This window comes from Pristiophorus japonicus, chromosome 19, assembly GCF_044704955.1.
Source record: "Pristiophorus japonicus isolate sPriJap1 chromosome 19, sPriJap1.hap1, whole genome shotgun sequence".
In the NCBI taxonomy this organism is placed as follows: Eukaryota; Metazoa; Chordata; class Chondrichthyes; family Pristiophoridae; genus Pristiophorus; species Pristiophorus japonicus.
This window is the reverse complement of record NC_091995.1, coordinates 74,836,096-74,852,272: the sequence shown is the minus strand read 5'-3', so window position 1 is coordinate 74,852,272 and position 16,177 is coordinate 74,836,096. Positions and strand designations below refer to the sequence as shown.

Sequence of the window (16,177 nt, the reverse complement as noted above, 5' to 3'; positions counted from 1 at the left end):
AGCGAGCACTAATCGTTTACACGGGTCATACATTACAAGTAACTTATTAGAACAAAGTAGGTTTCTGGCCTTCTCAAAGGCTGTCTCTTGAGATTTACCCCAAACCCAGTCGTCACCCTTACGTAGCAACATGTGCAACGGTTCCAGCAAAGTGCTTATCCCAGGTAGAAAGTTACCAAAATAGTTGAGGAGTCCCAGAAACGAATGCAGCTCCGTCACATTCTGTGGTCTGGGTGCATTCTTGATGGTCTCTATTTTTGAATCCGTGGGTCTGATACTGTCTGCCGCAATCTTTCTCCCCAAAAATTCGACCTCTGGTGCCAGGAAAACACACTTGGAGCATTTCAGCCTGAGTCCCACTCTGTCTAGTCGACTTAGAACCTCTTCCAGGTTGTGCAGGTGTTCGGTGGTGTAAAGTCCTTACACAATACCACAAATCCACACGAGGCACATTCTATGGACAAGGTCACTCCATGACCTGAATCTTTATTCACAGGACCCAGAAGTGATGACCCTGCGTGGGACCTCCCTTTATATACCTGGGTGACCAGGTGAGGAGTGTCTCCCATAAGTGGTCAAGGAGTGCATTTCTTACGTATATACAATATTGCAATGTTGTTATATAAAGGTTACATACATGACATCACCTCCCCCTCAACATCTTGTTGGGATCATAGGTTAAGTCTCTCGGGTGGTCTGCGGTCTCTCGTGGAGCGCCGCAGTTGGGGCTCTGGTTGTTGAGCCTTGGTATGCGTGTCTGTCACCTGTGGTGATTCTGGCCTGTCCAGGCTGACAGCCGGGACTGTACATGCTATTGAATGTTCTTGTTGCTCGTTCACAGGCGGTGGTGTGAATACCATCTCATGATCTTCCTCAGTGTCCATGCTGAACCTTTTTTTTTACTTGATCCAGATGTTTGCAGCATATCTGCCCATTGTTAAGTTTAACAACTATGACCCTATTTCCCTCTTTGTCTTTACAGTACCCTCAAGTCATTTGGGCCCCAAAGCATGATTGAGAACAAATACGGGGTCATCAATTTCTATACATCTCCCTCTTGAATTTCGGTCATGTTACTCGTTTTGGGACTGGCGCTTGCCCTTAACAATGTCGGACAGGACTGGATGAATGAGGGACAGCCAAGTTTTGAGTGTTCATTTTATGAGTAGCTCCGTGGGCGGGACCCCCATGAACGAGTGCGGTCAGGCCTATAGGCCAGCAGGAGACGCGATAGGCGGCATTGAAAGGAGGGTCCTTGAATCCGGAGCATGCCTTGCTTTACGATTTGGACCGCACGTTCCGCCTGGCCATTGGAGGTCAGCTTGAACGGTGCTATCCTGACATGGTTAATGCCATTACCCAACATGAACTCCCGGAATTCGTAGCTTGTGAAACATGGGCCATTATCGCTAACAAGGATGTCCGGCAAGCCATGGGTCGCAAAGACCGCGTGCAGACTCTCCACGCTGGTGGATGTCGTGCACGAATTCAAAATAATGCACTCGATCCATTTCGAGTACGCATCAACCACAATGAGAAACATTTTTCCCATGAACGGGTCCGCGTAGTCTATGTGAATACCTGACTATTGCCTGGTGGGCCAGGGCCACGGGCTGAGCGGGGCCTCCCAGGGGGCATTACCTAGCTGGGCACACGTCGTGCACCTGCGAACACAGTGTTCCAGGTCTGAATCAATTCCCGGCCACCACACATGTGACCGGGCAATGGCCTTCATCAGCATGATGCCTGGGTGCTCGCTATGGAGTTCCCTGATGAATGCTTCCCTGCCCCTCTGGGGCATGACTACCCGCTGCCCCATAGTAGGCAGTCGGCTTCGATGGAGAGCTCATCCATCCGCCTGTGAAACGGTCTGACCTCCTCAGGGCATGCTCTGTGTGCAGGCGCCCAATCCCCAGTCAGGACACATTTCTTAATCAAGGATAGGAGGGGATCTCTGTTGGTCCAGATTTTGATCTGGCGGACAATGATTGGGGAGCCTGCGCTGTCAAAGGCATCGGCAGCCATGACCATCTCAGCACTTTGCTCCGCTGCCCCCTCAGTGGTGGCCAATGGAAGCCTGCTGAGCGCGTCAGCGCAATTTTCGGTGCCGGGCCGGTACCGGATGGTGTAGGCATACGCAGCGAGCGTGAGAGCCCATCGCTGTATGCGAGCTGATGCATTGGCATTGATGGCCTTGCTGTCGACAGCAGGGATGTTAACGGCTTGTGGTCCGTTTCTAATTCAAACTTCCTGCCAAAAAGGTACTGATGCATCATTTTCACCCCATAGACACATGCGAGTGCTTCCTTCTCAACCATCCCATATCCCCGTTCAGCTTGAGAGAGCGACCTGGAGGCATAAGCCACAGGTTGTAGTTGGCCCTCAGCGTTACCCTGCTGCAACATGCACCCAACCCCATAGGACAACGCATCACATGTCAGAACCAATTTCTTACGGGGGTCGTACAGGGTCAACAACTTATTTGAACAAAGTAGGTTCTGCGCCTGATTGAAAGCCCGTTCCTGACAGTCCCCCCAAAACCAATCACAGGAGCACATGTAGCGGCTCCAACAGTGTGCTTAAGTTCGGCAGAAAGTTCCCGAAATAGTTCAAAAGTCCCGGAAATTAACGCAACTCAGATGTGTTGCAGGGCCTGGGCGCTCGTCGACTCGCGTCTGTTTTGGATTCGGTAGGCCGAATCCCGTCTGCAGCAGCCCTCCTGCCCAGAAACTCGACCTTGGGTGCTAAAAACACACACTTGGACTTCTTGAGTCGCAGGCCTACCCGGTCCAGTCGGCGTAGCATTTCCTCCAGGTTGTGGAGGTGTTCCTCGGTGTCACAACCCGTAATGAGGATGTTGTCCTGAAATATGATTGTTCCAGGAATGGATTTGAGCAGGCTTTCCATGTTTCTTTGAAATATTGCGGCCGCTGATCGAATGCCAAACGGACACCTGTTGTAAACAAACAGTCCCTTGTGTGTGGTGATGGTGGTCAGTAGTTTAGATGCGTTGGCCAGTTCTTGGGTCATGTAGGCTGAAGTGAGGTCCAACTTAGTGAACAGCGTGGCAAAAAGGTCCTCCGCTCTCGGGAGTGGGTATTGGTCTTGTAGGGACACCCGGTTGATAGTGGCCTTGTAGTCACCACAGATCCTGACCGAGCCATCCGCTTTTAGGACGGGAACGATGGGGCTTGCCCAGTCGCTGAATTCAACGGGCGAGATGATGCCCTCTCTCAGCAACTGGTCCAACTCACTCTCAATTTTCTCCCGCATCACATACGGCACAGCTCTGGCTTTGTGGTGCACTGGTCTGGCGTCCGGGGTGATGCGTATCACTACTTTGGTACCTTTGAAAGTCCCGATGCCAGGTTGAAATAGTGACTCAAATTGCTGAGGACCTGTGAGCATGAACTTCGCTCCACAGATGACATGGCGTGCACATCCTCCCATTTCCAGTTCATCTCAGCTAACCAGTTCCTCCACAACAGTGCGGGACCATTGCCCGAGACAATCCAGAGTGGCAGCCGGTTCACCGATCCATTGTGTGTGACCGCCAACATTGCACTGCCTAGCACTGGAATGATTTCTTTGGTGTACGTCCGTAATTGCGCCTCAATGCATTCTAGTTTGGGTCTGCTGGCCTTGAATGGCCACAGCTTTTCGAATTGTTGAACACTCATGAGTGACTGGCTGGCCCCCGTGTCCAGCTCCATGCGTACAGGGATGCCGTTTAAGAGGACTTTCATCATCATAGGTGGCGTTTTGGTATATGAGCTGTGAATGTTTGCCACATGAACCCGCTGAACTTCAGCGTCCATTGATTTGCCCCAAGCGTCATCCTGCCTCGCAGACCCCTCATCTGGTTCATCCGCCTCGTATATTAGCCTGGTTACAGGCTTTCTGCACATTCTGGCTAATTGGCCACTGAGGTTACAATTTCTGCAGACGAACTGTTGAAACCTGCAAGTCCTGGCAGCATGTCTGCCCCCACACCTCCAGCATGAACTGAGATTCCCATTGTTGTGAACAAAAGAGCTGTTGCAAGGCATTCCTCGCTGATTGTCCCTTTGACTGCTCTTGAGCACCCTGTTAGTGGGTGTCAATGGCCCCATCCCGGGCCGCATTGTCCACTGGGGGGGCGTAAATGTCCGTTCAGCCTGCCATTGTCTCTGTTGGAGACTTACTCTTGGGTCTATTGCTGCCTGGGGTGTCTCGAACTGCCCTTGCCTGCCTATGGGGCTCTGTGTCCCGTTTATGATATTGACTCCCTGATCCATCGCCACATTGGAGGCAGAATTATGCGCGTATATTATCTTGGTTTCCTCCTCCCCCGCCATAAAAGTCTGAGCCATCAACGTCGCCACTTACAAGGTCAAGTCCTTGGTCTCAATTAGATTTCTGAAAATCCCAGCATGACCGATGCCCTCAATAAAGAAATTCCTTAGCATCTCCCCCTGCAGGCGTCTGTGAACTTAGAGGCTGGCCAAACGCCGGAACGAAGTCCGGTATGCTCTGTCCTTCCCGACGTCGGTGTGTATAGAATCTGTGTCGGGCCATGTGTACGCTGCTCGCCGGTGTGAGGTGCTCACCGATTAGTTTGCTGAGCTCTTCGAAGATTTTGTCCGTCGGCTTCTCGGGTGCTAGCAAGTCTTTTGTGAGCGTGTAAGTCTTAGGTCCACAGCTGGTCAGCAGATGAGCCCTTCGCTTGTCGGCCGCTGCGTCTCCCAGCCAGTCCTTCATGACAAAACTCTGCTGGAGCCTCTCAATGAAATCGTCCCAGTCCTCACCAACACAATACCGTGCATCTGTGCTGCCGGTGGCCATTCTCGTGGGTCGTTGATTCCCGTTTCTCGTCGCCAATGTAAAGTCCTTACACAATACCACAAATCCACATGAGGCACATTCTATGGACAAGGTCACTCCATGACCTGAACCTTTATTCACAGGAACCAGAAGTGATGACCCTGCGTGGGACCTCCCTTTATATACCTGGGTGACCAGGTGAGGCGTGTCTCCCACAAGTTCACCCCCTGTGGTCAAGGTGTGCATTTCTTATGTATATACAGTATTGCAGTGTTGTTACATAAAGGTTACATACATGGCAGGTGGTGTCACGACCGGTGATCAGGATGTCGTCTTGAAACACCACGGTGCGTGGAACCGATTTCAGCGGACTCTCCATGTTCCTCTGGAAGATGGCACCAGCCGAGCGAATCCCAAATGGGTACCTGTGGTATATAAACAGTCCTTTGTGCATGTTGATGCACATCAATTTTTTTGAAGATTCAGCCAGCTCCTGTGTCATGTAGGCGGAGGTTAGGTCCAACTTGGTGAATGACTTCCCCCCCGCTAACATTGCGAACAGGTCATCCGCCTTGGGTAGCGGGTACTGGTCTTGTAACGAGACTTGGTTGATCGCTACCTTGTAGTCGCCGCAGATTCTGACCGTGCCATCGCTTTTCAACACCGGAACAATCGGACTGGCCCATTTGTTGAACTCGGCGACATGATTCCCTCTCATTGAAGTCTGTCCAGTTCGATCTCGACTTTCTCCCTCATCATATATGGAACCGCTTGAGCCTTGTAATGAATGGGCCTTACATCAGGGACTAGATGGATCTGCACCTTGGCGTCTGTGAAGTTGCCGATGCCTGGTTCAAATAGCGATGGTAACTTGCTCTGCACTTGGGCGCACGAGGTATCATCCACTGAAGGTAGTGCTTTGATGTCGTCCCAGTTCCATCAAATCTTTCCCAGCCAGCTTCTGCCGAATAGCGTTGTGCCATCATGTAAATCATGCACAGCTCCATCATACGATACCTTAACTGCCGCACTGCCAATGACTGGTGTGAGCTCTTTGGTGTAGGTGCGCAGCTTTGTCGGAATCGGGCTTAATTTGTGCCTTTGTGCCTTGTTGCCCCACAGTTTCTCAAAAGCCTTCTGGCTCATAATTGACTGACTCGCCCCCGTGTCCAACTCCATTGAAACTCAATTTGACTTTCAGCATAATAGAAGGGCTCTTGGTCGTGAAGGTGTGTACCCCATACACTTCTTCCTCGGGTTGAGTTGCCTCTCTTATTTGTTCTGTGTTATCCGTGCCGGATCAATCATCCTCTGCCACGTGGTGAGTCGCAGCACTCTTGCACATTCGCTGGAGGTGTCCCATTGTTTCGCAGCCTTTGCACACGTAGTGCTTGAATCGACATTGATGGGCTTGATGATTACCCCCGCAGCACCAACATGGTGCTAATGGATTTGCATTCACGCCCAGTGGCGGACTTTGAATCATCCTAGGTTTTGCAGCTGCAAACGTGTAGGCCCTGCCATATGCAGTTCTGCCTGCTAGCGACGTTACTTTATGCACAGTATTTGCCGGTGGACTTCGATGCTGGGCAGATATCGGTCTGGTATTATCGCTCGTGGATATGAATGCCTGGGCTATTGTGATGGCCTTGCTCAGGTCTAGGGATTCAGCGGACAGCAGCTTGCGAAGAATGACCTCGTGGCTGATGCTAAGCACAAAAAAGTCCCACAGCATTTCCCCCAAAAATCCAACAAATTAGCAAATTCCCGCAAGGCGTCTCAGGTCGGCGACATAACTCGCCCTTATTCCACACATCATTCCACACAGCATGTAGAAGCGATACCTGGCCATTAAGATGCTCTCCTTCGGCTTGAGATGTTCCCGAACCAGCGTACACAACTCTGTATATGTCTCCGTTGGTTTCTTCGGTGCTAGCAGCTTCTTGATGAGGCCGTATATTGTGGACCTACACATGGTGAGGAGAATTGCCCTGCACTTGATCGCTGTATCGTCCCCATCCAGCTCGTTGGCCACCAAGTACTGGTCGAGACGCTCAATTAAGGCTTCCCAATCATCACCCTCTACAAATCTCTCTAAAATACCAACAGCAGCCATGACCGCGTGAAAGTTCATAATCTGTTACTCGTCAATTGTTAGGTATGGAAGAAGTCCACAAGACTGAGTACTGTGAGCTAAAACTGATGTGACCTTAGTCTCTTTAATACAACTCCAGAGTGCCTAAGCAGCATGGCAGACAACCTTTTATACTCCCTTGCACGAGTTGTGCAGGTGACCCTTGGGCCTCCAACAGTTGCGCCCTCTGGTGGCAAGTCTCACACAGTTTCAAAGTTTACATACATAACACTAGCCACTCATGATTATCGGGCCACCTGCTAATGCATGTACCCAATGAACAGCGTGGGTAGCACTGGCTGCACGCAGCAATCATGTAAAGCAGCAGGCACCACCAATTTTCCATGCTGCCTGCAACGCAATAAACGTGCACAGATGAATCTTTTAATGTGATCCCCCACGCCCGTTTTCGGGAGTTAGCCAATTTCTCCGCCAATTTTTAAAGCCCCCTATGGTTTTTCTCATGGGTTTGCTCCCAGCAGTGTCCTGGAGATTAATCTCATTTGCCCTCATTTCAGTTTTAATGATTGTTCAAATTATTATCAATAAAAATGGCCTTTACTCACAGAATACTCGCCACGGATTTATTTTTCATTGTGTATGTTTGACTCGGGTTTCTTGCTGCTGAGCTGTGCTTTCTGCTGCTGAAAGCTCCTCACAGGATAGTATTTCACGCCTCCCACCACTCCTCTCTTGATGTCACTTCTTCCTGCTTCCACCTCCTGCCAGCAGAACTACTTGCTGCACGAGCAAAATCCAGGCAGCAGAAGGTCACACTCATAATGATTCAGTTACTCGGGTGTGGGAGCGTTACTGGCAATTTAAATACCGGAAAAGATATGTACTCCAGGAGTAGAAGAAGTTGGCCACTCCTGTACTGAACCAGCAGGTATTAGGATGATACAATTAGCTTTAGTACCCCTGGGCTAAGTAGTGGGGAAAATTCTGTGTCATTATCTATTGATTTCTGTTCACAAGAATATATCTGTGGATGAGGGATGAAGGCAGAATTGGATTTGACTCTGATTCCATCCACCGCCACACAGCCTAGCTCACAGATGAAAAATATATTGGGGGAAAAACTGAGTAATGCCATGTACATTCGGTAGCATTTAGAAAGAAAGGGAAATGTAGTATATTATATTATTTAGTGACAGCATTTAGAGATCCATTGTGACTTTAGCTCACCTAGTATAACTGTTCTATTCTCTCATCTCCTTTTACTTTGAATAAAGTAAGAAATGGTTGGCGGAACTTTCAACTTAAAATCAGATATCGTCCATTTTACACCCAGGTGATGTTATCCATTATAAACTCTGTCCTTTGCGATCCCGCAGAATTTGAACGTTCTGGGGGGTGTAACCATCCTTGTGGGTTTTTTTTTTGGTGTGATGGAAATTAGTTCCAAAGAATCATTTTGGTTGGAAGAGTGAGGAGAGGCAATATAAACTAAATGGTACAATTTTAAAGGTGGTGCAGGAACAGAGACCTGGGTTGTGTATGTACACAAATCTTTAAAAGTGGCAGAACAAGTTCAGAAAGCTGTTGAAAAAGCATACCGGATCCATGGCTTTATAAATAGAGACAATCAGGGAGAAATTCTTGTGTTTTGTGCCACGCGTTTGCACCATGAGATGACGCTAAAACACCGTTCAGAGCTCTACTGCCAGCTGATGCCGTTTCCAGTGCCACACGTCCTATCGGTCTTGCTAGTAGCGCTGCTGCTAAACGCGATTGCCGGGGACCTTACCATCACGGATATCATGACATCAGTGGGTGCAATGCTTTACTTGATGTCTGATCTCCCAACTTCGTTAAAGCCATTGAACTTACCGAGTGGAGAAAGCAACAACAGCTTAAGGTGGCATGCAGCAGCAGGAAGCTGGTTCCAGCGATGCTATTTAAAGGGATCATCACCAGTTACTTGCACCTGACTGGGTTTTGAAATTTCAGTGGCTGTGTACTACTTTCTGCTATTGCAAGAGTTTTCTTTAGTCATTTCAAGGTTCTTTGGTATCAGGGAGTGTTCTGGCAAGTACAAAACTTCATAATTATTTCTGAAAAGTGTCAACCTACAACACTTACTAAAAGTCATGGGGGCTGCTAGTGGACTTCACCCTCCAGGATCTATGGCAGAGGGAGCGGAGGAGGCAAGAAAGATGGGAACATGTGCGCAAAGGGAGGAGGAGGGCCATCATGGCTCTCAACAGGAGGCTGTACTCTCCTAGGGTCTTCCGACATCACTTTTTCTACCTCCAATTAAGTGAGGAGCAGTGTATTAGGAGGCTCCGCTTCACCAACGAGGTGGTCACAGACCTCTGCCACCTTCTGCAACCAGGCTTCCAGCCGCAGACCAGGACGACCACGGCTGTCCCAGTGGCAGTTAAGGTCACCATGGCCCTCAATTTCTTCGCCAGCAGATCCTTCTAGTCTACAACGGGAGACATAGCTAACATCTCTCAGTTCGCCATCTATCGATGCATCCGGGAGGTCACTGAGGTTCTCTACAGCAGGAGAAGGGACTTCCCGTTCACCAGAGAGAAGCAAGACGAGCATGCATGTGACTTTACCAGGATAGTGGGCTTCCCGATGGTGCAGGGCGCCATTGACTGCACCCACGAGGCTTGCGGACCCCACATAACAATCCTGAGCTCTTCCGTAACCGCAAAGTATACCACTTGCTTAATGTGCAGTTAGTGTGTGACCACACAACAAATTCTCAATGTCTATGTCCGCTATCCTGGCAGCAACCACGATGCCTTCATCCTGCGCCAGACCGATGTGCCAGCACTCTTCTAGCCACCATGTCAAGTTCGAGGGTGGCTGCTCAGAGACAAGGGCGCGCTACACCTGGCTCATGACTTCCCTCCACAACCCCAACACTCGTGCCCAGCACTCCTATAATGAGAGCCATGCTGCCACCGGGAACATCATTTAACAGACCATCAGCCTACTGAAGCAACGGTTCCACTGCCTTGACCGATCAAGAGGAGCCCTCCAGTATTTGCTGGAGCAGCTGTCCTATTTTGTGATGGACTGTTGCATGCTCCACAACTTGGCCATCATGAGGATGCAGCCCTTGCCAGCAGGGATTGTGGGACCACCTCGGTGGGACGACAAGGCAGAGGCAGTGAGACAATCGGCCTTCCGGATGGGCTGTTCATGACCGGCTCATCAGACTCCGATTCACATGAATGAAACCCCAGATCCTCATAGCTCACCACATTCCCCTCATATAATCCCTGTCTCACGCCATATCACAGCTTCTTCCTGGGCATAAAGCTGAAATGAGAGAGACCACAAAATATTCCAAACACAAATAATAAATTAATCTGTAAACATACCACATGAAATCTAATGACATTTGTGCCTGCCATAGTTGAATAGCTGTCATTGTTTGCACGGTGAGATGTGGGTGTGAATGTTACGAGGTAGAGATTGTTGGTGAGTGCTGGGGGTATCGTGCATTGAGCAGTGTGTGAAGCTTGTGGTACAGATGGTGGTATGCAGCATTTGTTGAAGCCTTCACTCACCCTGACCATCTGTGTGAGGTTGTTAAACTTCTTCCTGCATTGGGTGAGAGTCCTGGGGAGCAAAATACTGCCCGTGACGTGGTGTGCCACCCCCCTCCACATAGTCCAGTAGACTTGTGACGAGGACCTCCTGCCAGTTGCCGGGTAGAGCTCCACTGCTAAAACCAATGCCACCAAAGCTTTATCAGAAAACCTCCGGGCTCTCTCCCTGGGGCGACGATCTGCCATCAGGATTCATAATTAAGTGCTACTTCTCCTTGTCGTTCTTATGGTTGTTGAGGCAGCTGTATACCCAACAACGCTGAGAATGAGGAGCTGCAGCATCAATGAACCTCCTCTTTAAGTATTGAAAAAAGCGCCTGTGGTAATCATTACTTGCGTTTAGACTACACCCGATATTGGTGCAGTTTTTCAGTGTAACACCAATGAGCTTGAGTTTTTAGGCGAGAATCATGACTGCAATCATTTTAATGAGGAGTGAGAATGAATTTTACGTGCATCCTAGACGATTTTTCAGGTAGCGCGACTTAACCATTTTTAGTCTAAACATTACCCATTTCTTGGCTATAACTAATTTCTAGCCCAGAGTACAAAACCAAAGGTTATGCTAAACCTTTTTAAAACACTGGTTAAACCCCAGCTGGAGTATTGTGTTCAATTCTGGGCACCACATTATAGGAAAGATGTCAAAGCCTTGGAGAGGATGCAGAGGAGATTTACTAGAATAATACCAGGGATGAAGGACTTCAGTTATGTGGAGAGACTAAAGAAACTGGGATTGTTTTCCTTAGAGCAGAGATGGGCAAGGGGAAATTTGATAGAAGTGTTCAAATCCTGAAGGATTTTGATAAGAGTAAATAAGGAGGAACTGTTTCCACTGGCAGAAGAGTCAGTAACCAGAGGACACAGATTTAAGGTAATTGGCAAAAGAACCAGAGGTGACATGAGGAAAAAAATATTTACACAGCTAGATGTTATGATCTAGAATGCGCTGCCTGAAAGGGTGATGAAAGCAGATTCAGTAATAACTTACAAAAGGGAACTGGTCAATACTTGAAAAGGAAAAATTTGCAGGGCTTTGCAGAAAGAGCAGGGGAGTGGGACTAATTGGAGAGCTCTTTCAAAGAGCACAGTGATTCTATGATTCAGATATTGGCATTACCACCCTGATAAAAGATCAGATTTCTCCTGAAATTGAAAAAAATGGTGATTTATTAAAAATACATTGTGGCCCTTTCAGCTCTATGATTGACTTTTTCCACAGTATGTATTCTTCAGTTTTTGAAGACGGTCCTGAGACACAACTTCATATCTCCGCTGCTTGCTGTCACTGTCCCTAACACCAGGAATCGTCCGCTACAAGATCAGGATGCTGCACTGTATCCACTCTCTTATCAACAGGTCTTATTGCTCTGCTTCCATCTGCAGAACTTTCTAGTTCAGGTAAAGATATTGCCACACACAAAAAAAATCCTGAGTATTCTCTTTGTTGTCTACCCTTGTCCATATAATCAGTGCGGACATAATTAGGCGCGGGTAAATTACACCTCTTGTTTGACCTTACCCAATACAGCGATCAACATATTCAGTTCGAAAACGTGCACGTGCTTCTTGCCCTTGGGTCCTTAGTAGTCCGCACGCTGCCCGCTCTGCCCATTTGTACCAGATGGTAAGTAGCCATCTAAAGGGAACGCTGCAGGCCGTCCAGAAAAGGTGTAGAACTTATTGTGGGGCCAGGAGTTGCAGGAATTCTCCTGGCCCCAGGAAAAGAGTGCAGTCTGCTGTCGGTCACTTTGTTGGGGCCTCTCCCTCCCATTTATTACTCACTTCTGGCCTGGCTTGCTCGTGGAACTTAGCAGCTCGTCCAAATTATGCTGAAGAAGCCTGAATTTAAGTGTTTCGTGCTCCCTGAAATTGGCTTCAGGAAGAGGCAGCGAGACAGCTCCATCAACATCATTTCCGCTTTGGGCGGAAATCAGTCCCCGAAGGTGTAACACCTGAAATGTAGCAGTTATTTACACTAATGGGTAGATGGGTGCATTTGACAGTTCTGTTAAACGCTGTAACTTTAATTGCAGGGAGATGACGTTCTTGTCTATGCTGCAATTGGTTGTCTGGAAGCACTGATGGAATACTTACACATTAGGGACCAGGCAGCAGGTAATGTTAAAATATAAAGAAAAACTGAATGCTGAAAATGTAAAAGAAAAACAAAGTCTAGGAAATACACATCGGGTGTGTCAGCATCCGGGAAAAAAAGATAGGTTACACCTTCTGACAAAGGGCCTGTACCTAAATTAATTTGTCTTTTCCCTTTCAGATGGTGACACACCTGATGTGTATTTCCAGGATTTTCTGGGGTAGAAATTGGTCTTCGTTGTTACTGTGAGAAAACTGAGACAAAATTTTACAGTACCAATTTTACAGGACTTATGTCCCCCGCGATTTTTCAGCCATCCCCATCATCATCTAAAACAAGTGTTAGGGTCCTTACATATGTTAATGAGGGGCCTAACACCTGTTTTAGGACCCTTGTGCTTCACTAGGCAGAGCAGGCGCTGGCTCCACTCTGGTTTTCCTGTTGTGGATGCAGCCTGGATGCATCTGCCACCAAGACGGTAAAACAATGATGTGGAGCCAGGAGGAGCAGGAGTTCTCCTGGCCTCAGTAGTCCTGAGGGTCATTGGCAGCCCGCAATTGGGTTCGTTCCCATTGACCTTTCCTCCAAGACTTGCATAAAGGGAAGTTAGCACAGAGGTCTAGTAACTGTACAGTACAGAAACCAGCCAAGCGACTGACTGAACCATATTGAATGTTTACTTAATGCGTACTATGTGAAAGAGAGTGTTATGTTGAAGAGTTACTTGGAGTACATTGAACAATATGCTGTTTGTTTAGCTTGCCACGTGGTGTCACAGCCCTGGAGTCGATTCCTGCTTTTCACATTGGTGAATTCTGCACAGAACTGCCCCCTCAATTCTGGGTTCTTCAGACTCTTTGCTTTGGTAAGGAACATTAACAGGAATTACAACAGATTCCACTTAAATGAATATCTGATCAGGAAATATTTCTGGTTAATGCATACTGTGAGTTTGTTTCAATGAAAAAGTAGGTGTGAGTAAACTGCCGGCCAGGATCAGCAGAAAACCTTACTTCTGTTTTACTACAAAAATGTGTTAATAAAAATGAGTCAAAAACATTTTTTTAAACATGATAAAGGCAAAGGGCTAGAAATTGTGTAGCGCCCCGACTGGGTCAATAACTTTTGTGGTAGGGTAGAAATATCGCCAGGCACTATGCAAGTGAAGCCAAGCAAACTTATACTTTAGCGCTCCAGGAGGGAAGTGGAGTGCTAAATCAAGCGCTGCCACTTCCCTTGGAGCGCTAAAGCCGGCAAGAGGGGCAGTAGCAGTGCAGCCCTGTACAATGTCGAGTGCAGCGCTGCCGGTATCCGTTAAAGGGAAGGGCCATTGCCTCAGGCTCTGCATTGAAACAATGTCCATCCATGTCGACGACAGCCACGATCCGCAACGATCAACAGAGTGCAGGGCTGATCAATCATGGCACAGCAAAATAGTGAAAAAATTACCCAAGGGGTCAAAACGAACTTTTTACTTGGTCAAGTGACATTACCTTTAAATACCACTCCCCAAGCGGTCGGCCTCCCTTACCACAGCTGCCGGTGTTGACACCCAGCGATGCTGCAGGGGCCGGAACCAAATGTTCACATCCAGGGCGCTGCACATCCGGATGACATCACGATCTCTGGGGCAAAGGAGATTGTAACGCTAGGGGTTACCGCCGCCGCAAACCTCCACGACAAGTTCGCGGGCATCGGTACTCTCGCCGTGCCCGGTCGCAGAGCCGGTAACGTCCTGTTATTGCCTCCCGGAGACACAAAGGAGGCCAATTTCTCCCCCTATGACTGAAAACCTCTTGTAGAGGCAAGTAAATCAAACCTGTGAGCTTATTATGTCTTCTCATTTAAATTGAAAACTTTATTCTTGCAAATTAGACATCAGTCACTTGCTTTATACAATGATGTGTTGCGGACTGACTAATGTTAAGGCAAAAAATATTTAATGTGGCTTCCACAGCTATTGGCAGCACTGGGGGATAAATTGGTTAGCCCTTGAACATGGGCACAGAGATTGCCCGTTCAGTGGAATGCAGGCAGCTTTGTGCTGGCTGCTAATTATAATGATTTCTGCATGCACCAGCGCTACTCATGCTGTTCATTGGCTGCACGCATCAGCAGCTGGGCCAATGTTGTTACTAACTTGCACTACTTAATGTTAGTCTTAACTACTTAAAGTTAGCCTGTACCTCTCCTTATGGGGGTTAGAGGTGCATTGTGGCTAGAGCAGGTGCTGGGAGTGGTTCTACAAGTGATTCTGACCAGGGAAATAGTGAAGAATAGCTGAGAGAGTGTGCAACTAGTTTTTTGGATGCTGCACTGGAGATCTTGGTTGAGGAGCTGGCAAGGAGAAAAGATGTCCTGTATTCGCAGGGGGGCAGGAAGCCTTCCAGACACATGACGAGAAGGCATGCAGAGGTCAATGCCAAGGACCTGGATGCAGTGCCGCAAGAAGTTTAATGACCTCATGTGCTTCACTTCACCCTCATACACTGAGTACTCTTGCAAGCCTCACATCCACATGTCACAGCTTGTACACACGTTCAGCTATTCAACCATGGCAGCCATATCACCCAAACATACTGCACCAAACTCACTGATAGTTACAGAGAAGTTGTAACACAACCTGAGGTAGCAGGAACTAACCAAACTAACGCTCATAGAGGAGACTGTGCTAGCCATTATGGGAAGGGCCATTGCTGAGGCCATTGCCACTGGTGGGGCTGAAGCCATTGAAGATAATGGTATCCTCATATCTAATCCTTCTTCGTCTGCTTCTCCCGAGGGAATGAAATGAAGTTATCTCTCTTGGCATAGAGCGCCTCATTGGCCTCCCTTATGCAGCAGTGCACTGTAAGCTGCGAGATGTTGCTAATATCTTCAGCAGCAGCCTGGAAGGAGCCAGATGCATAAAAGTTCATAGTCATGGTCACCTTCACAGCCACAGGCGATGTGGTCCTTGCCCTGCTCGAGGTTGAAGTTGTGGCTGCAGCAGTTTGCAGATTTCAATGAAAATCTCCTTAGTGAAGCACAGACGTCTCAAACATTGGCTGTCGCTGGAGTTCAGATTGGAGAATTGCTCCCTGAGTACCCTAAGTGAATATGGTTTCCTGCTGAGAATCCTCTTCCACCTGCTCTGTATGGCCTCTGCTCATTCTCCCAGTCATGCTAAATTCCAAGAGGAATTACTGGTTAGTGCAGATGCCTTGAAGTCAGCAAAAAGTACTTCAGCACTTGCCACACCACTCACTGTGGACTTTTGAAACTTGAAACAACAGTAGAAAGCATCCAAAACATATAGAATTGTAGCAACAAACCAAAAAAGAATAAACCAGCAACTAACCTGTAAGTAGTTGATGCCTTTAAATAGCACTGGTGAAGGGGTCCATCATGCAGCTTAATGTCGTATTCAGCTGGAGCAAGGAGCTCTAAAATAGCAGTGCTGGCGTCAAATATTGACATCAGGATCTGCCTGCTCTTCATGCTTCTGGCGAACATTAGGTGCACGCGCTAACCCCTTTACCAATATGAAGTCCGAAGTCCTTTGCATCAGAAGTTTGTGTGAGTGCC

General features: G+C 48.1%; 1 protein-coding gene across 8 annotated transcripts in view; it reads left to right on the top strand.

Annotated features, from left to right (window-relative positions):
• LOC139229953 (meiosis inhibitor protein 1) overlaps nucleotides 1–16,177 on the top strand; it is a 193,995-nt gene that overhangs the window by 163,397 nt on the left and 14,421 nt on the right. For 7 of the 8 annotated variants that reach the window (XM_070861627.1, XM_070861624.1, XM_070861628.1 and 4 more), the window contains 3 exons: nucleotides 11,735–11,913; nucleotides 12,549–12,630; nucleotides 13,369–13,475. The exons of the other annotated variant lie outside the window; for it this stretch is intronic. In XM_070861627.1, the coding sequence (XP_070717728.1) occupies nucleotides 11,735–11,913; nucleotides 12,549–12,630; nucleotides 13,369–13,475 (368 nt within the window). The remainder of the gene's footprint in view (nucleotides 1–11,734; nucleotides 11,914–12,548; nucleotides 12,631–13,368; nucleotides 13,476–16,177) is intronic. 8 annotated transcript variants of the gene reach the window in all.